Source organism: Pseudophryne corroboree, chromosome 1, assembly GCF_028390025.1.
Source record: "Pseudophryne corroboree isolate aPseCor3 chromosome 1, aPseCor3.hap2, whole genome shotgun sequence".
NCBI lineage: Eukaryota > Metazoa > Chordata > Amphibia > Anura > Myobatrachidae > Pseudophryne > Pseudophryne corroboree.
This window is the reverse complement of record NC_086444.1, coordinates 1,030,046,707-1,030,067,400: the sequence shown is the minus strand read 5'-3', so window position 1 is coordinate 1,030,067,400 and position 20,694 is coordinate 1,030,046,707. Positions and strand designations below refer to the sequence as shown.

General features: G+C 46.6%; 1 protein-coding gene across 5 annotated transcripts in view; it reads right to left on the bottom strand.

Annotated features, from left to right (window-relative positions):
• Nucleotides 1-270: 270 nt before the first annotated feature.
• STOX2 (storkhead box 2) overlaps nt 271-20,694 on the bottom strand; it is a 248,373-nt gene continuing 227,949 nt past the window's right edge. For all 5 annotated transcript variants that reach the window (XM_063920706.1, XM_063920710.1, XM_063920707.1 and 2 more), the window contains exon 4: nt 271-4,281. In XM_063920706.1, coding sequence (XP_063776776.1) covers nt 4,083-4,281 — 199 coding nt within the window. In that variant the 3' untranslated portion in view covers nt 271-4,082. The remainder of the gene's footprint in view (nt 4,282-20,694) is intronic.

The following is a 20,694-nucleotide window of genomic DNA, read 5'->3' as shown; positions in this document are numbered from 1 at the left end:
TGTTACCTAGATTCTCAACACTTCCGTCAGCTTTTTGTTTTAAATAATGTCTTTCAATAGGGTTTCCACCTCCAAGTGACCTGACGTTAACTTGTACACACCCTCGTGCAATTTTTATTACAGGCATTGGTTTTTATTTTTAGTCTCCACCAGTGCTTGTTATCCATCTACATATATGTATAGTATATATATATATATATGTATAATATATATATATGTATATATATATATATATATATATATATATATATATATATATATGTATGTATGTATATATATATATATATATATATATATATATATAGTGTCCCACAAAAGTATGTTTAGACAGGAGCTGTCATGCAGTCTGGGCGCCACGCGCTGGCACTTTGACTATCTTTGCATAAGCTATAGGGCTCTCATGGTTAAATTGGTTAGGATGTTGTTGCCATATTTGACATATATCAGTAGGCCATTTTAAAAATTTTAAGGTGTTATTTTGCACATTAGTCTTTGCACCTTCGGATATTTCTAATTGTGGTTTTTAATTGTTTTGCAATTCGCACTGGCACTTTTACATGATTTGTCACTTTTACATTGACCTCATAAGGTCATCTTATGTTTTGTCACTAATGTTATTGTATGATATTTTGTTTATTCACAGCAGACAGCGTTGCCTCGGTAACGCAGCTGGCTTCCGCGATTTGGCTCCAAAGCTCGCGGGATCTGTGGAGGTTTGGGTGGAAATGAGACACGCGGCCGGAAGGAGACGCTCGAGCAGTGTACATGTCTCGAGCGGTTGCCACGGTGACGCGGCTCGCTCCCGCGACATCACTTCCGGCGCCGCTGAGGCGTCAGTGAGCCAGGCGGCAGTCACGTGCGGGCGGCCAACGCTGCAGCATGTGACTGAATGGGGTCAGGGGGTAAGTGTTTCTAACCTTATTTAAACACTCTTGTTTTGCACCACTGTTATCCTGAAGAATGGGACCAGGTCCCCGAAACGTTGATGTGACCTTTTGCACCATTTGCACAATTATATTTTAGAAGTGAAAGCCTCTGAGTGCCGCCTCGTTTTTTCCATTGCATACCACCGGTTCCCGGTTGGGGAGGGCACCAGAGCAGCTTCAGTCCAGCATTGGGCTTTGTGGAGTGCCGGAGAAGCTACACTTTCTATATATGTATATATATATATATATATATACACATATATCTAACATTGGTTAGAAGTTGTTTTAATTTGGGATACAATACAAAGCTGATATTTTGATACGATGGTATCCAATGTAAAGAGCACAGCCGTACTGTTTTAGAACCAAGAGAAGAAGAAATAAATAACGCTGCCTATTGATATGGCTGAAAACAATGAAAGGTAGATAGAACGTTTGAGCAATGTATAAAACTTGCTGGAGGTCATGTACAAGTCAATAAATAAGGTAGCTGACAATCTACCACCTTATACCCCTTTTCCACTAGCTTTTTAAACACGGGTAAATGCGCGGGGTCGCGCATTTACCCGTGTTTTTCCCTAGTGGAAAAGGGTCCCCCTGCAAATTCCCAAATCAAGTGATCCGGGAATCCTACCTGGGTAGCTAGCTGGGTTGAACACGTGTTCAACCCGGTAAGCTGTCTAGTGTGAACGGGAGCCGTGTCGAGGCAACACGGCTCCCATTCACAGTGTATGGGAGAGCGGCACTGGGAGGTCATGTGATCTTTCAGCGCCACCCCTGCCGCGTCACTAGCAGCGTAACCAACCCGGCAATATGCCGGGTTGGTGAGCGCTGTGTGAAAGGGGGCTGTAGCACGGGTCGCAGCCGTGTCAGCCGACATGGCTGCGATCCGCGCTACACCGTGGAAAAGGGGTATTAATTTACTAGCTTGAAAAGATTTTGAAAGATACAACTGTTGATACTTCAAATAGATGCTGATAGTCAGATTGCAATGTATAGTCAGGTTTGGCACTATTCCTCCTTAAAATAGTTTGTGGCACCGCTAAGTTGTAACTTTGTTGGTATAGTCAAGAGTGTTGTGGCACAACAGAATGTTTTAAATGTAGAATTTTAAAGCAGCAGCGCTAGGTATACAATAGTTCAATGGGAATGTATCACTGAAAATCTAAAAAAAAATAAAAACCCATTACATTAAAGCTCATTCGCTGATTAAAAATACAGTACAACAGAGCTGCCCAGCTATGAAACAGAAAGGCCATTACAATGGGCAATGAGAGTGCCAATGATGGTCAGAGGACCAAAGAAATACCATTCTGAAGAACAAACACAGCAGGCATTTCCTAATACGAGTCAGGGGAGTCCCTCTCCATAGTAATACCACAGGCTGCCTCTTGTGCAGCCCCCACACCCACTAGGTTTGGATGGCCCCTGCAGTGCTCTCCCTCTCTCTCTGCAACACCATGGCAGATGGCAGCAAAACGCTATATAAAATGCTGAATAAGCAAGGTCCTCATCTTATCTCATTACCCACACAGCCCTACTAGCAGAGTACAATACTGTGTTTTGAACACGTTATGGGTGGAATTCAAATGTTTGAAAAGTCGGTTGGATGTCTGTTTTTTCCTGTCTAATAGACAGGAAATAACAGACACCCAACCGACTTTTCAAACATTTGAATCTCCCCCAATGTGTCTAAATAAATACTAGCATATTACCAAAGATAAGGATTTTTCATCTTACAGGGCAAAAATTAATATATTGTGCAAAACATTTATTGGTAGGAGCAGAGAACCCACAGGTTTAATAGGAGTATACAGCACTTTTTTTTCCCAATGAAGACGGTTTATCGGTACTCATTGCAGGTTTTCCCCTAAAATTACAAGCTGATAACTGATTTATAGTAGCTTGCAAACTCCAATGCCTATTTTATCCATTTCCAAAACTATTTCACAGATTTCTTCCTATTCTCAGATGTAGTTCAAAGAATTAAAAAGGACACAAAAAAAGCCTTTAGTACCATTGAGTACCATCAGAAACAAAGCACTGGTAATAAGGGACAGATTATAGCCAATATTTCATGGCTATGTGTGTTATTACGCTACTTTCGAGAAATAAACAATGCTGGCTATTTCCAAAAGATTCCATGTAAGCAATTACTATTTCTCTGGAAATGAAGGAGAGTGTGTGTGCATTTCACTGCCAACAGTCTTATTCACAACCTCACTTTTAGGCACCAAGTACCAATATGCAACAGTCAGCAATTCGCTACTATTACACTACTTACTGTATATTATACGTAATAGTTTTTCAAGTTTTGATGATACATTACCTTTATTTCTGTGTAATTACTAATGTTGATAATACTGTATTTTAAAGAACATAAGTGTATTATTTTAGCGAGGAATAACACAACAGTCATTCAGTATACTCCATGCAGGTACCTGAACAACACATCCAATGCATCTTATTTCTCTATGTGACAAACACAGACTTGCAGATAGGCAAAAGGGAAAGCAGCACAGATGGAGCATTCATTATTGCAGTGAGATATGGTGATCTTATTTTGGTTCTTCACATATGCTAAACATCATGGACATTAAGTAATAATATTTGTAAAATTAGCTATGTAGTACCATTTGTAAATTGGTAAAAATAAATATTTTTTTCTCTTTTTCTTTAATAACTAAGGATAACATGGAACCAAGGTAAAAACCATTCCAATAATATACAAATCTGTGTTTTGTACCAAGCACCGCTGCTTTAAAGGAACAACCCCCTAAAAAAAAAACAGATTCCAGTGTCTAGACTCTTGTATGTGCTCTGTTACATTTATATGAAGAATAATGTGCATATTAACCTCTATCGTTACTCACTTCCTACTGAGCTATACATTATGGAAAGGAATGATGACAAGAAACAAACAAAAATAAAATAAAAACCAAAATAATAATAATAAAAATAATAATACATAAAAAAAAAAGTTGGTATTCTGTTCTTGTTGTTGCCCCCTGGGCTATTTAGCAGCACAGTTTAAGAAAGACACAAAAACTGTGGATGTGAGGCTTGCTTGTAAAGAGATGTAAACATCGGTCCCAGTGTAGTAGTAAACTTTGCTGTAGAGGATGAGACAGAACAAGATTTGAGGCTGGGCGACTATCAAACACTGGTTACAGAAGCTTGCAAACAGTTAGCGGGTTTCTGTAGTTTATCAGCATCCGTCGTCGTCGTTTCTGCAGCAGATGTTCGGAAGTTAAAAGCTGGGCCAGCACCGGCATGGGCAGGACTGAGAGCTGGGTTCTGCCGTCTGTTACTTTCTACAATGCTTGAAGTATTTGAAGCCAGGCTTTCACGTGTACTAGGGAGGGGAGAAAAAAGAATAACTGTGAAGTATGAAATTATCTTGAATTTAACATAGTACTAATCAAGTGTGATAACATAGTCAATGTAAAGGAATCATTAACTACCAGCACTATCAATACAATACATCCATCATGCCCTTAAAGTTTGCCATTTTATTTCAGTACTTTCAAATATGAAACAACCAGCTATTGAAAGCAGAATCCTCAAATATTCTGAATACATTATCAATACATACAGTACAGCTGCTTTGCTACCTCATTTTCCCCCACATTATCTTTAATTTATGAACAAATATTTCAAGAGCACCAGCTAATTTTGTTGCCCTTTATAATTAGGGGCAAAACAGTATGATGGGGCATTAACATACACAGAGAGAGAGAGAGAGAGAGAGAGAGAGAGCGCGATGAAGGCCCTGCGTGCAAGCTTACAGCCTATAAGGAAACGGTTGTTTGATACATAAGAATAAGTACTGCATATTAGTGCAGCCAGATTGCAGAGGTACCTAGTGGGCTGTATGATTCTGTCACACAGCAATGTTGGTCAGAGGTCAGAGACTGAGTATAGAAAGAGAACACATGTATGTTTTGTGTGAACTGTATAGAAAGGAAGAGAATGGGCAGAATGCATTGTTCATAACAGTTAAAAACTGTGGGATCTATTTACTTGGATGGAGGAAAAAAGTGGCCGAAGCTAAAGTACCAGCCAACCAGCTCCTGTCATTTTTCAAACACAGCCCATGACATGACAGTTAGGGGCTGATTGGCTGGTACTTTATCTCCATCCACACACAATGTGATATATCGTTCGTACTGCCGATGATATTGCTCGTATATCAGTGGACGCGTACAGCAGATAAGTGTATGAACAATGCTATTCTCAGACATGTCAGACATATCTGGTCGTCTCTGCAGCACATCTGATGCTGATAAATCATTCCGACCCGTTACGTGGCCGCAGGAACTGCTGACACTGAAATGACTCCCATAGGAAACGGTCTCATGCAGAGGGGGGATGATGCTGTACTTTTTTCTTTGGATACCACCAAGGCGTTTCACTCTGTATAATGGCCTTATCTGTGGGAAATGATGAGTTTTGGGTTCAGTCTTTCTAGTTTGGGTTCAGTTGTTGCAATCTCACAACACTAGTGTGCATTAATGGTTGTGTTCCTAGCGCTTTTGTCTTGGAAAGGACACGACAGTGGGGGTAATTCAGACTGAATTGCTGCAGAGGCGATTGACAGGCAGAGGCGGTCGTGGGGCAGGAGGGGGCATGCCAACAGTGTTTGAACACTGCTGGAGCGGTCCAGACAAAGCGGACGCGACGTACCGATGGGGAAGAGGGGGTGGGGGGCGGGGGCGGGATGCAGACCATATGCTGTTTGGTTTTTATTTTTTATGTCTGGGTCAACAAGATCTCTTATGGCTCTGCTGCAAGTGGGTTACCTGCATGGCTCCTTCTCTGTACTTGACATAATTCATTCATCTTCCACTTGAGAAGGCACTGCCTAAATTCAGACCTCTTCCCACTTACCTTTGTAATTCTATTACGATTACTAATGACAGGTATGTGCATTAGAAAATGTAACCCCAAATTTATTAGATTATATAATAGGATTTTAATACCTACCGGTAAATCCTTTTCTCCTAGTCCGTAGAGGATGCTGGGGTCCATTTCATGACCATGGGGTATAGACGGCTCCGCAGAAGCCATGGGCACTTTAAGACTTTTCAAGGGTGTGAACTGGCTCCTCCCTCTTTGCCCTTCCTCCAGACCTCAGTTATAGGAACTGTGCCCAGGGAGACGGACATTTCGAGGAAAGGATTTACTTTTATAAGAATGGTGAGATTCATACCAGCTCACACCTCATCCATGCCGCACAACATGGCATTCAACATAACACACGCCAACAGGCATGAACCATTACAGCAACATGCTGAAAACAAATGAAACACAACTTGTGTAACTATAAAGAACAAACTGCAGGTAAAGTACACACTGGGTCTGGTGCCCAGCATACTCTACGGACTAGGAGAAAAGGATTTACCGGTAGGTATTAAAATACTATTTTCTCATACGTCCTAGAGGATGCTGGGGTCCATTTCATGACCATGGGGTTTATACCAAAGCTCCAGTACGGGCAGGAGAGTGCGGATGACCCTGCAGCACCGATTGACCAAACTTGAGGTCCTCATCGGCCAAAGTGTCAAACTTATAAAATTTAGCAAATGTGTTTGACCCTGACCAAGTAGCTGCTCGGCAAAGGTGTAAAGCCGAGACGCCCCGGGCATCCGCCCAGGATGAGCCCACTTTCCTAGTAGAATGGGCCTTCACCGACTTTGGTACCGGCAAGCCTGCCATAGAATGAGCGTGCTGAATTGTCCCTCTGATCCAGCGCGCAATAGTCTGCTTAGAAGCAGGACACCCAATCTTGTTGGGAGCATACAGGACAAACAGAGCCTCTGTTTTCCGTAATCTAGCTGTTCTTGCGACATAAATCTTCAAAGCTCTAACCACATCTAGAGACTGTGACTCAGTGAAAGTAGCTACTGGCACCACAATAGGTTGGTTTATGTGGAAGAACGAAACCACCTTTGGAAGAAATTGTTGATGAGTTCTTAACTCTGCCCTATCTTCATGGAAGATCAGGTAAGGGCTCTTGTGATACAAGGCCCCCAACTCAGACACCCACCTTGCGGATGCCAAGGCCAAAAGCCTCACCACTTTCTAAGTGAGAAACTTCAATTCTATCTCCTGCAGAGGTTCAAACCAATCTGATTGAAGGAACTGCAACACCACATTAAGGTCCCATGGTGCCACTGGAGGCACAAATGGAGGCTGGATGTGCAGAACCCCTTTCATGAACGTCTGAACTTCTGGAAAGGAGGCAAATTGTTTTTGAAAGAAAACTGGTAAGGCCAAAATCTGGACCTTGATTGACCCAAATCTAAGGCCCGCATCTACACCAGCCTGCAGAAAATGGAGAAAACGTCCCAACTCAAACTTTTCCATAGGAGCCTTCTTGGATTCACACCAAGACACATATTTTCTCTAAATACGGTGGTAATGTTTAGACATTACTCCTTTCCTGGCCTGAATAAGAGTGGGGATGACTTCCTTGGGAATACCCTTTCGGGCTAGGATCCGACGCTCAACAGCTATGCCGTCAACCGTAGCCGCGGTAAGTCTTGATACACACTCGGCCGCTGCTGATAGTAGGTCCTCTCGAGGAGGAAGAGGCAGAGGATCTTATATGAGCAACTCCTGAAGATCTGGATACCAAGCCCTCCTTGGCCAGTCTGGGGCAATGAAGATTGCTCAAACTCTTGTTCTTATTATTAATTTGAGAACTTTTGGAATCAGTGGAAGTGGAGGGAAAACATATACCGACCGAAACACCCACCGGGTCACCAGTGCATCCACTGCTATTGCTTGAGGGTCTCTCGACCTGGAACAAGATCTCTAAAGCTTCTTGTTTAGACGAGATGCCATCATGTCTACTTGAGGAACTCCCCAAAGACTTGTCACCTCTGCGAAGACTTCTTGGTGGAGGCCCCACTCTCCTGGATGGAGATCGTGTCTGCTGAGGAAGTCTGCTTCCCAGTTGTCCACTCCCGGAATGAAAATTGCTGACAGAATGTATTTCTGCCCAGAGGAGAAACCTTGTCACCTCTGCCATTGCCGCTCTGCTCCTCGTTCTGCCTTGCCTGTTTATGTACGCGACTGCTGTTACACTGCCCGACTGGATCTGCATGGGATCTTGAAGAAGATGTACCGCTTGTAGAAGGCCGTTGTAAATGGCTCTCAATTCCAGAACAAGTAGCAGCTCGGCACAGCTGTAGTGCCAAGACCCCTCGGGCAGCCGCCCAAGATGAGCCCACCTTCCTAGTGAAATGGGCCTTAACAGATTTTGGTAACGGCAATCCTGCCGTAGAATGCGCCTGCTGAATCGTGTTACAGATCCAGCGAGCAATAGTCTGCTTAGAAGCAGGGCCGCCAACCTTGTTGGCTGCATACAGGACAAACAGTGCTTCTGTTTTTCTGATCCTAGCCGTTCTGGCCACGTAAATTTTCTTTTTTTTTTTAAACACGTTTTATTGGGTGGATCATAAAAAGAATACATTGGTAACAGAACACCCGGACAATTTGGGTGTTTAAAGAACAAGTGTAATTACAGTAAATTGTTACAACAGTAAAGTCGATCCTTTTTTGGATTTTTGTTTTCCCCTAATTTTAAAGGTTAAAGTTGAGACATATGCGATGGGGAACTCTCGGCAACGGAGTGGCATTCCGTCATAGAGAGTCAGCAAAGGCAGTAAGTAGAAAAGAATACTCAGAGAGCGAGTAGGAGAGGACAGGAAAGCGGAAGAGGCTGAGCGCCTCCAAGCAGAGAAAGAAGCAGGGGAAATAGGGGGGGGGGGGGGGGGTGGAGGGGTGGCCCTCTGGGGCAGGAGGTGGCTAAGGCCATGGCGTGCCACGTCAGGTCACAAATGGGGAGGAGGCCTGTTGGAGGGTTAGCCACGGGGACCATACTTTGTCAAATCGTTTCGAAGTGTTACGTATGACTGCGGTCATATATTCCATTTTGTAGACATACCATATCCGGGAGATTATCACCGGCATTGGCGAGGGGGTCGGGCTCTTCCAGTCTGTGGCGATTTGGCATGTCATTGCCGAAACTACATGTCGGAATAGTTTGTTTTGGAGTCTATTGAGGGTAGGGAGAGTCATGGGGAGCAAAAAGTATTGGGGGTCAGCGGGGATGGAGGTATCAAATAAGCGCGATAGCAATATAATGAGTTCACCCCATATTTTATGAATTTTGGGGCAAGTCCACCATATGTGTAAGAACGAACCACTGTCCGTGCAGCCCCTCCAGCATCCATCTGGAGTGTCGGGGAACATGGTATGTAGACGGGCAGGTACGTAGTACCAACGGTAGAGTAATTTATAAATGTTTTCTTTAATTCTCACACAGATGGAGCTGGAAGCCGCATTGTCCCATATATCTACCCAGTCCTCGTTATCAATAGTTACTCCTAGTTCCTTTTCCCATGAGGACTCGTGAGGGGCCCGGGGTGTGTTGAGGTGGTCATCAAGTACAGTGTAAATATCTGATATGAGGCCTTTAGTATTAGTGCGCTTCCAGCTAATGTATTCGAAGGAAGATAAATGTCTGTGGAGGAGGGTAGTGGTAATGGTGGAGTGGAAGTGTCTGATTTGCAAATAGCGGAAGAAGTCCGAAGAGGGGATTACTGTTCCCTCACGTACATCCGCAAATTGTGGGAAGGTGGCATCGGAGGTAATATCGTTAACGTATAGTATACCACTCGATCGCCAAGATGCATGCGAGGCTTTACACATGCCTGGAGGGAAGGCTGGGTTATGAAATAACGGGATGAGCGGGGACGGGTATGGGGCCAAGCTGAACCGTCTATTTGTCAGGTCCCATGTGGCTAGTGAGCGGCTTACTACGGGGTGCGAGAGGGCCGCGCGGGGGCGCTGGTGCCGCTGGAGCCACAATAGGGAGGACAATGTAGCTAAGCCTATCTCCTCTGCCTCTATCCCCACCCAGACCTTCCGTGTTCCCCCCTCGTTACACCATTGTGCGCATTGAGCCAGTTGTGCAGCATAAAAGTATTTCTTAAAATCCGGGATACCCAGGCCTCCGCCTCTGGAGGGGCGTTGAAGCAGTTTAAGTCGAACGCGGGGACGTTTGTGGTTCCAGATAAAGAGGGAGGATTGGCGTTGCAGGGTCTTGAACACGTAGGTGGGAACATAAATCGGGAGGGTCTGAAATAGATACAAAAGTCGGGGGAGCACGCTCATCTTGACGGAGTTAATTCTGCCTATCCATGAGATAAAGTAGCTGGACCATTCCGCTAGATCCTCCTTGATTGTCTGCAGTAAACGGGGATAATTTGCTTGGAAAAGTTGGTGATGATGGTGGGTCAAGTACACACCGAGGTATTTAATCTTCTTTGTATACCAGTTACAGGGGAGGGTAGTTTGCAGGTCTCGTTTGAGAGCTGCCGGGATATAAAAATTGAGGACCTCTGTTTTGTTGACATTTATTTTGTATCCCAAAAACTGAGAGTATAAGTTAATCTCAGATAAGAGAGCGGGGAGAGATTGTGCTGGGTCCGTGAGGGATATCAGGACATCGTCGGCATATAACGCTATCTTGTGTTCGGATAGACCTGTGGAAATTCCATGTATAGCAACGTTATTACGGATTCTTGCTGCTAGGGGCTCCATGACTAGTGCGAAGATTAAAGGGGAGAGGGGGCACCCCTGCCTGGTACCGTTGGCAATCCCGAAAGTGGAGGAGGAGACACCGTTAACCATAACCTGGGCCGTTGGGGAGCGATAAAGCGCTCTAATCCCTTCCAAAAAATTTCCGGAAAATCCCATTTTTCCAAGGACAGCAAAGGCGAAAGACCACGATATACGGTCGAAGGCCTTTTCCGCATCAAGGGCTAGAATAAGAGAGGGAGATTTCCTTTTTTGAATTGAGTATATTAGATCTATGGCCCTTCTGGTGTTATCAGGTGCCTGGCGTCCAGGGATGAAGCCGACCTGGTCCGGATGGACCAGCTCGGGCATCAAGGGACCCAGACGGTTAGCCAATATTTTCGCGTATATCTTCAGGTCGACATTCAATAGCGAGATCGGTCTGTAGTTTAAGCAGCTAGTCGGATCCTTGTCGGGCTTTGGGATTACCACTATGTCGGCCCGGGTCGTCTCTGGCAGGAAGGAGGCTCCCTCGAGAATCCCGTTAAATAGGGAGGTTAGATGTGGGGTCAGCTCCTTCGCGAAAAGTTTATAATATTGGGCTGTGAAACCGTCCGGACCCGGGGCAGCCGACGAGCGCATGGATCGTATGGCAGCTATTATCTCCTCCTCCGAGATTCGACTATTAAGGGCTTCCAACTGAGTGTCCGATAGGGTTGGGAGGAGGGTGTCAGACAAGTATGAGCGTACTCCCCCGGACTCGTCAGGAGACTGCTGGGGTAGGCCAGGTAGGTTGTAAAGGGAGCTATAAAACAGACGGAAGTCTTCGGTCATATGTATAGGTTCCCCTTTGTGACGTGTACAATTTATCTATTGCACCCAACGCTTGCTTGCGACGTAATTTGTTGGCCAGTAGGGAGTCTATTTTATCCATTTTATCATAAAAGCGTTGTTGCAGTTTCCGAAGGATTAGTGCCGCTCGATTGGAAAGAAGGGTGTTAAGTTGCCCCCGGAGGGAATCTATCTGGGTGAGCAGGGAAGGACTGGGGGATGCTTTATGTTTGGATAGTAGGGTGGCTATTTCTGCTTCGAGGGAGGATATCTCCTGCGCTGCTTTTTTCTTAAGTGCTGACGATTTTGCCAGTAATGCGCCGCGAATCGTGGCTTTATGGGCTTCCCAGAGAACGTTAAGTGAGATGTCGGGGGACGTATTTTCGGTGAAATAGTGTGTGATTGCTAGTCTAGTTTCCTCTAGTGCTGAGGGATGTTGTAGAAGCGAGTCGTCTAGACGCCATTTGTATCTCCTACGCGGCGCGCGGTAAATATCTATAAGGAGATAGGCCCCAGCGTGGTCCGTCCATGACAGAGGTGTGATGCCCGTGTCCGTGATCAGTGGCACGAGGGTCAAAGAGATATGGATCATATCGATCCTGGAGTAGTGCTGGTGTGGAGCTGAAAAATGCGTGAAGTCTTTGGTGTGGGGGTGTTGGGAACGCCAAGTGTCACAGAGGCCGCGGTGTTTCATGATGGCGGCAAGTGTGCGGGAGGCCCGAGGAAGGGTCGTCATGGAAGCGTGAGGTGGAGGGCCGGATCTATCTAGCAACGGGTCAATTATAGTGTTAAAATCGCCACCCATTATGATGCTTCCCTGTGCTTCTCGTGATAAGCGTTTAGAGAGAGAGTCAAAGAACAGAGACTGGTCTTGGTTGGGGGCATAGGTGGAGACCAGAGTGAGAGCAGTAGAGCGGAGGGTACCCATTACCATAAGAAACCGTCCTTCTGGGTCTGTCACTGTCCTAGAGTGAGTAAACGGGATGTTGCGGCGAACTAAGATGGCCACACCCCGTTTTTTACAGTCTGCCGAGGCGAAGTAGGACTGGGAGAACCATTTGCCCTTAAGCTGGGTGTGGGGGCCGGTGAGGTGTGTTTCCTGGAGAAACGCTATGTCGACTTTCTCACGCCTGCAGGCGCTCAAGAACATGGTGCGTTTCCTAGGGGAGTTTAGGCCATTTACATTGGCCGAGAATATTTTAAGGGACATGGCTATTTGCATAGGGGAGTATGGCATGTTGCCCGAGATGGTCCAGTAACGTACCATTCGCGCCATGAGAGGGCCACCCCTCTGGACTGGCCACGTAAATTTTCAAAGCCCTGACCACATCAAGGGACTCTGAATCCTCCAAGTCACGTGTAGCCACAGGCATGACAATAGGTTGGTTCATATGAAAGGATGAGACCACCTTAGGTAGGAATTGAGGACGGGTTCGCAATTCCACTCTATCCATATGGAAAACCAGATAGGGGCTTTTATGTGATAAAGCCGCTAATTCCGAAACTCGCCTAGCCGAAGCCAAGGCTAACAACATGACCACCTTCCAAGTGAGATATTTCAACTCCACTGTTTTAAGTGGTTCAAACCAAGGTGACTTAAGAAAACTTAACACCACGTTAAGGTCCCAAGGCGCCACCGGAGGTACAAAAGGAGGCTGAATATGCAGTACTCCCTTCACAAAAGTCTGTACTTCAGGCAGAGAGGCCAATTCCATTTGAAAGAAAATGGATAAGGTCGAAATCTGAACTTTAATGGAGCCTAATTTTAGGCTCAAATTCACTCCAGTTTGTAGGCAGTGAAGAAAACGGCCTAGATGGAATTCTTCCATAGGAGAATTCCTGGCCTCTCACCAAGAAACATATTTTCTCCATATTCGGTGATAATGTTTAGATATCACGTCCTTCCTAGCCTTTATTAGCGTAGGAATGACCTCATCCGGAATACCTTTTTCCGCTAGGATCCGGCGTTCAACCGCCATGCCATCAAACGCAGCCGCGGTAAGTCTTGGAACAGACAGGGACCCTGTTGCAACAGGTCCTGTCTTAGAGGAAGAGGCCACGGATCTTCTGTGAGCATTTCCTGCAGATCCGGATACCAGGTCCTTCGTGGCCAATCTGGAACAATGAGTATTGTTCTCACTCCTCTTTTTCTTATTATTCTCAACACCTTGGGCATGAGAGGAAGAGGAGGAAATACATAGACCGACTGGAACACCCACGGTGTCACTAAGGGCGTCCACAGCTACCGCCTGAGGGTCTCTTGACCTGGCACAATACCTTTGTAGCTTTTTGTTGAGACGGGACGCCATCATGTCTATTTAGAGCAGTCCCCACCGACTTGCAATCTGTGCGAAGACTTCCTGATGAAGTCCCCAATCTCCCGGATGCAGGTCGTGTCTGCTGAGGAAGTCTGCTTCCCAGTTGTCCACTCCCGGAATGAACACTGCTGACAGTGCGCTTACATGATTCTCCGCCCAGCGAAGAATTCTGGTGGCTTCCGCCATCGCCACTCTGCTCCTTGTGCCGCCTTGGCGGTTTACATGAGCTACTGCGGTGACGTTGTCTGACTGGATCAGAACTGGTCGGTCGTGAAGTAAGGTCTCCGCTTGACGTAGGGCGTTGTATATGGCCCTTAGTTCCAGGATGTTGATGTGAAGACAAGTCTCTTGACTTGACCAAAGGCCTTGGAAATTTCTTCCCTGTGTGATTGCTCCCCAACCTCGGAGGCTCGCGTCTGTGGTCACCAGGATCCAATCCTGAATGCCGAACCTGTGGCCCTCTAGAAGGTGAGCACTCTGCAGCCACCACAGGAGAGATACCCTGGCCATGGGGGACAGGGTGATCCGCTGATGCATGTGCAGATGTGACCCGGACCATTTGTCCAATAGGTCCCATTGGAAAGTCCTTGCATGGAACCTGCCGAAGGGAATGGCTTCGTATGTCGCCACCATTTTTCCCAGGACTTGAGTGCAATGATGTACTGACACTTGTTTCGGCTTCAACAGGTTCTTGACTAGAGTCATGAGTTCCTGCGCTTTTTCTATCGGAAGAAAAACCCCTTTCTGGTCTGTGTCCAGAATCATGCCCAAGAAGGGCAGGCGAGTCGTAGGATTCAGCTGCGACTTTGGAATATTGAGAATCCAGCCGTGTTGCTATAACACCTTCAGTGAAAGGGATACTCTGTCCTGCAACTTCTCCCGTGATCTCTCTTTTATGAGGAGATCGTCCAAGTACGGGATAATTGTGACACCCTGCTTGCGCAGGAGCACCATCATTTCCGCCATTACCTTGGGGAAAATTCTCGGGGCCGTGGAAAACCCAAACGGCAACGTCTGAAATTGGTAATGACAATCCTGTACCGCAAATCTCAGGTACGCCTGATGAGGAGGATATATGGGAACATGCAGGTATGCATCCTTTATGTCCAGCGATACCATAAAATCCCCCCTTCCAGGCTGGCGATGACCGCTCTGAGCGATTCCATCTTGAACTTGAACCGTTTTAAGTAAAGGTTCAGGGATTTTAAATTCAAAATGGGTCTGACCGAACCGTCCGGTTTCGGGACTACAAACAGGGTTGAGTAGTACCCCTTCCCTCTCTGAAGCAGGGGAACCTCGGCCACCACTTGTTGAAGACACAATTTTTGAATCGCATGTAACACTATCTCCCTTTCCAGGGGAGAAGTTGGTAGCGCCGATTTGAAGAACCGGCGAGAAGGCACCTCTTCGAATTCCAGCTTTTATCCCTGGGAAACAATTTCTATTGCCCAGGGATCCAACTGTGAGTGAACCCAGATGTGGCTGAAAAGTCGAAGACGTGCCCCCACTGGAGCGGACTCCCTCAGGGGAGCCCCAGCGTCATGCGGTGGATTTTGCAGAGGCCGGGGAGGACTTCTGTTCATGGGAACTAGCTGTGTTGTGCAGCTTTTTTCCTCTGCCCTTACCCCTGGCAAGAAAGGACGATCCACGTACTCTTTTGCTTTTATTTGAACGAAAGGACTGCATTTGATAATGAGGCGCTTTCTTAGATTGTGAGGGAATATAAGGCAAAAAATTCGTTTTACCTGCCGTAGCTGTGGAGACGAGGTCCGAGAGGCCCTCTCCATACAATTCCTTACCCTTGTAAGGCAAAAACTCCATATGCCTCTTTGAGTCGGCATCACCCGTCCACTGTCGGGTCCATAAGACTCGCCTAGCAGAAATAGACATAGCGTTTATTCTGGAACCCAGTAAACTAATGTCTCTTTGAGCATCCCTCATATATAAGACAGCATCTTTTATATGCCCTAGGGTCATTAAAATGGTATCCTTATCAAGGGTCTCAATATCCGCTGATAAGGAATCTGTCCATGCTGCTACAGCACTACAAACCCAGGCCGACGCAATTGCCGGTCTGAGTAACGTACCAGAGTGTGTGTAAATGGCCTTCAAGGTAACCTGCTTGCGGTCAGCAGGATCCTTAAGGGTAGCCGTATCTTGGGATGGGAGCGCTATCTTTTTTGATAAGCGTGTCAAAGCTTTGTGTACCCTAGGGGAGGATTCCCACCGTATTCTGTCCTGTGACGGGAAAGGATACGCTATTAGAATCCTTTTGGGAATCTGCAGTTTTTTGTCTAGAGTTTCCCACGCTTTTTCGCATAATTCGTTCAGCTCATGTGAAGAGGGAAAGGTGACCTCAGGTTTCTTTCCCCTATACATGTGTACCCTCGTGTCAGGGACAGGGGGTTCCTCAGTGATATGCAAAACATCTTTAATTGCGATAATCATATATCGAATACATTTAGCCACCCTTGGCTGCAATTTTGCATCATCGTAGTCGACACTGGAGTCTGAATCCGTGTCGGTATCTGTGTCAACTATTTGGGATAGTGAGCGCTTCTGAGACCCCGAAGGTCCCGGCGACATTGGGACAGACATGGGTTGACTACCTGACTGTACCCTAGCTTCAGCTTTGTCTAATCTTTTGTGCAATAAATTAACATTAGCACTTAAAACATTCCACATATCCATCCAGTCAGGTGTCAGCGCTGCAGACGGAGACCTAATATTCATACACCCCCCCCTCCTTAGGTGAGCCTTCAACCTCAGACATGTCGACACACCACACACACAGGGAAGCTCTTTTCTGAAGACAGGTTCCCCACCAGGCCCTTTAGAGAGACAGAGAGAGAGAGTATGCCAGCACACACCCCAGCGCTATATGACCCAGGAAAAAACACAGAATGTTTACCCAGTAGCGCTTTTGTAGCATGTATATACGCCAATTTTGTGCCTCCTCTACTTTAAAACCCTCTTTCACCGTGTGTCAATCAGGGGAGAGTCCGGTGAATGCTGAGGGAGAAGCCCCGCCCCCTCGGCGGCGGGCTACTGTCCCGCTCAAATTTCTTAATAACATGGCGGGGGCTCTTTTTATACATGTACAGTGCCCAGCTGTACATGTATATATGTGTATTTGCCACAGGAGGTGTTTATTGCTGCCCAGGGCGCCCCCCTCCCCTGCGCCCTGCACCCTTACAGTGACCGATTTGTGTGAGGTGAATGGGAGCAATGGAGCACAGCTTCACTGCTGTGCGTTACCTCTATGAAGATCATGGTGTCTTCTGCCGCCTCTGAAGTCTTTTCCTCACATACTCAACCGGCTTCTCTCTTCCGGCTCTGCGAGGAGGACGGCGGCGCGGCTCTGGGATGGACGGCGAGGGTGAGACCTGCGTACCGATCCCTCTGGAGCTAATGGTGTCCAGTAGCCTAAGAAACAGAGCCCTGAAACTCAGAGAAGTGGGTCTGTTTCTCTCTCCTCAGTCCCTCGATGCAGGGAGCCTGTTGCCAGCAGGCTCCCTGAAAATAAAAAACCTAACTAAAATACTTTCTTTTACAGGAAACTCAGGAGAGCTCCCTGAAAGCACCCAGTCTCCACTGGGCACAGTATAAAACTGAGGTCTGGAGGAGGGGCATAGAGGGAGGAGCCAGTGCACACCCAGATCCAAAGTCTTTCTAAAAGTGTCCATGTCTCCTGCGGAGCCCGTCTATCCCCATGGTCCTTACGGAGTCCCAGCATCCTCTAGGACGTTAGAGAAAACGGTGGTCTGATGAACCACTGTTTCAGGCTAATGGGAGGACCAGCACTTGGAAAAATCCACAAGTTTATTGACCTATCCTGGTGGCTGTCCGCATCACTTGATGAGGAGAGAGTAGTAGTTATGGGGATGATTTATAGGTAGGTGAAATGCTGATGTCTGCGGAGGTAAAAAGGAAGGGGGGGGGTCAAAAACGCATAAGTGTGTCAACTGTTTTACGTGGCCATACGGATGGTGTAGTGGTTAGCATTACTGCCTCACAGCACTGAGGTCATTGGTTCAATTCCCACCATGGACCTAACTGTGTGGAGTTTGTATATTCGCCCCGTACTTGCGTGGGTTTCCTCTGGGTACTCCGGTTTCCTCCCACAATACAAAAATATACTGGTAGGTTAATTGGATACCAACAAAATTAACCCTAGTGTAAATGTGTGTGCGATTATGGTCCACTGGGGCAGGGACTGATGTAAATGGACAAATATTCTCTTTAAAGCGCTGCGGAATGTGTGTGCACTATATAAATAACTGGTAATAAATAAATAAATATCTAAGCCTGTGACTGCAAATTCGCACGCAGTCATAAAGGATCTGGCGGGTTACTTGTGACAAACATTCGGAGCTACTATAGGGTGGGACCAATGGTGGATCTGAGACTGCGTAATTAGCATATTTTTGCAGATCAGCTGCGTGCGAAAACTTGTATCAGGCCCTGTATGTGGAGTAGGGAGGCCAATCCCGGGCCGTTTTTTCAATCCCGGGATTCGGGATTGAAAAACGATCAATCCCGGGATTCCCGGGATCCCGGGATTGCAGTAGGGATCAGTGAAGAAGGGTGTAGGGAGCAGCGCTGGAGGGTAGGTAGCGGTGCGGGAGGGTGTAGGTAGCGGCGGGGAAGGGAGGGAGGGTGTAGGTAGCAGTGCAGGAGGGTGTAGGTAGCTGGGCGGGAGGGTGTAGGTAGCTGGGCGGGAGGGTGTAGGTAGCTGGGCGGGAGGGTGTAGGTAGCTGGGCGGGAGGATGTACAGTAGGTAGCGGGGAGGGTTGGTAGCGGCGGGAGGGAGGGTGGGTGTAAGTACCACTTACTATTAGGTGGGCGCCAGCCATGGACACACTGAACGCGGCGGCATTTCAAATGAAGCGCCGGCCGCCAGCCAACCAGAGCTGGCGGACCAGCAGCCAATCAGGGAAGCCGCCGCAGCAGTCGCTCCTGATTGGCTGCCGCGGCAGCTTCCCTGATTGGCTGCCGGTCCGCCAGCTCTGATTGGCTGGCGGCCGGCGCCACATTTGAAGTGCCGCCGCGTTCAGCATTCGTCTATGGCTGCCGCCCGCCTAAGTATAAGTAGTATTACTTACACACACTCCCTCCCGCACATGCGCAGTGTAATCCCGTGAATCCCGGGATTGGATGCTCCAATCCCGGGATTCAAATCCTGGCATTTTTGGGCCCAAATCCCGGGATCCCGCCGATCCCGATCCAGGGATTGGCCTCCCTAATGTGGAGTGTATTTGTATGGCACATATTGAGTCCCTGGATAAGAGGAGAACCATGCTTGAATAAAGGAAGACTTTTGCAGGTCATATGAATTGCCTCATGGTTCCATGGTACACATTTCATGAATGGAGCACAAAATAATGTCTCATTATTGATTTCATGATAGGTTTTAAACCTGTAATATGATTTTTTTTTTTTTAGGAAGAACAAACCCCTATAAAATACATTGCTCAGTTCTTAGATGCGTATAAACCATTTAAGCAATGAATAATACAGGTTGAGTATCCCATATCCAAATATTCAGAAATACGGAATATTCCGAAATACGGACTTTTTTGAGTGAGAGTGAGATAGTGAAACCTTTGTTTTTTGATGGCTCAATGTACACAAACTTTGTTTAATACACAAAGTTATTAAAAATATTGTATTAAATGACCTTCAGGCTGTGTATATAAGGTGTATATGAAACATAAATGAATTGTGTGAATGTACACACACTTTGTTTAATACACAAAGTTATAAAAAATATTGGCTAAAATGACCTTCAGGCTGTGTGTATGAGGTGTATATGTAACATAAATGCATTCTGTGCTTAGACTTAGGTCCCATCACCATGATATCTCATTATGGTATGCAATTATTCCAAAATACGGAAAAATCCGATATCCAAAATACCTCTGGTCCCAAGCATTTTGGATAAGGGAGACTCAACCTGTATACATGCAGGTTTTGGTCTAAGGTACTTTCATTATGTAATCATTGATGAAGTATACTGGATTATAGGCCTTATTCAGCTTGGATCGCTATTGAGACAAAGGGGTATATTCAAATGAAGTCGGATCCATTCCGACATTAATTTGTCAGAATGGATCCGACCTGGGCTATTCAATGCATTATCAATTCGACATTAAAAAAAGTCGAATTGAGATGCAGGTGCTTAGACGGAGGAGAGCCGCGGGCAGACGGGGGAGAGCAGCGCTACAGCAGCGGCTATATAGCGGCTGCTCTCCCCCGTCTCCCCCCCTCGTCTCTCTGCCTCTCCCCGTCCCTCCTCTCCACGGCCCCGCATCACAGCCGCCGCTCACGGCAGCGTCCACCCGGCTCCAGCAAGCGAGGTCTCGCTTGCTGGAGCCGGGTGGACGCTGATGTGAGCGGCGGCTGTGACATCCTCCTGCTATCCCCGTCTGGCTGCCCGCGGCTCTCCCTGGCACTGCTCCCGCATCTTACTTCGACTTTTTTTAAAGTCGAATTGAGATGGTCGAAAAGGGGGACAAAACATGTCGGTTTTGGCCCTGTTTTCGACACAAGCATGTGGATCGGCAGCTATTCTGCCGATCCACGTACTTTTCGACAAGTCGAATTCCTCGACTTGTCGAACATATTGAATAGGTCGGAACCCCTTCCGACCTAAAAAAGTCGAAAACTGCCGTCTTTTCGACATACGGCGGCTTTCGACTTCAATTGAATATACCCCAAAGTGTGATTTTCTCAGAACTTCTGCTAAAAAACGCATGTGAAGAGCCGCCCAGAAAAGGTAAAAGACATCCACCAATGCATTCGCAAATTTGCATATGTATTCACATAACTGCGATGCATACGCATAAATTGAGTACCATCGACATTTATTTCTTTACAGTTTCTTATAGAGCGCAGCATATTCTGTTACGATTTACAACTGGAACAACAGTAATAGAACAAAACTGGGTAAAAACAGACAGACGCGATTGCACTTTGCTGGGCCTGTGACCGCATTGCGAACGTATTTTGGCCTTTGCGCACGTGCA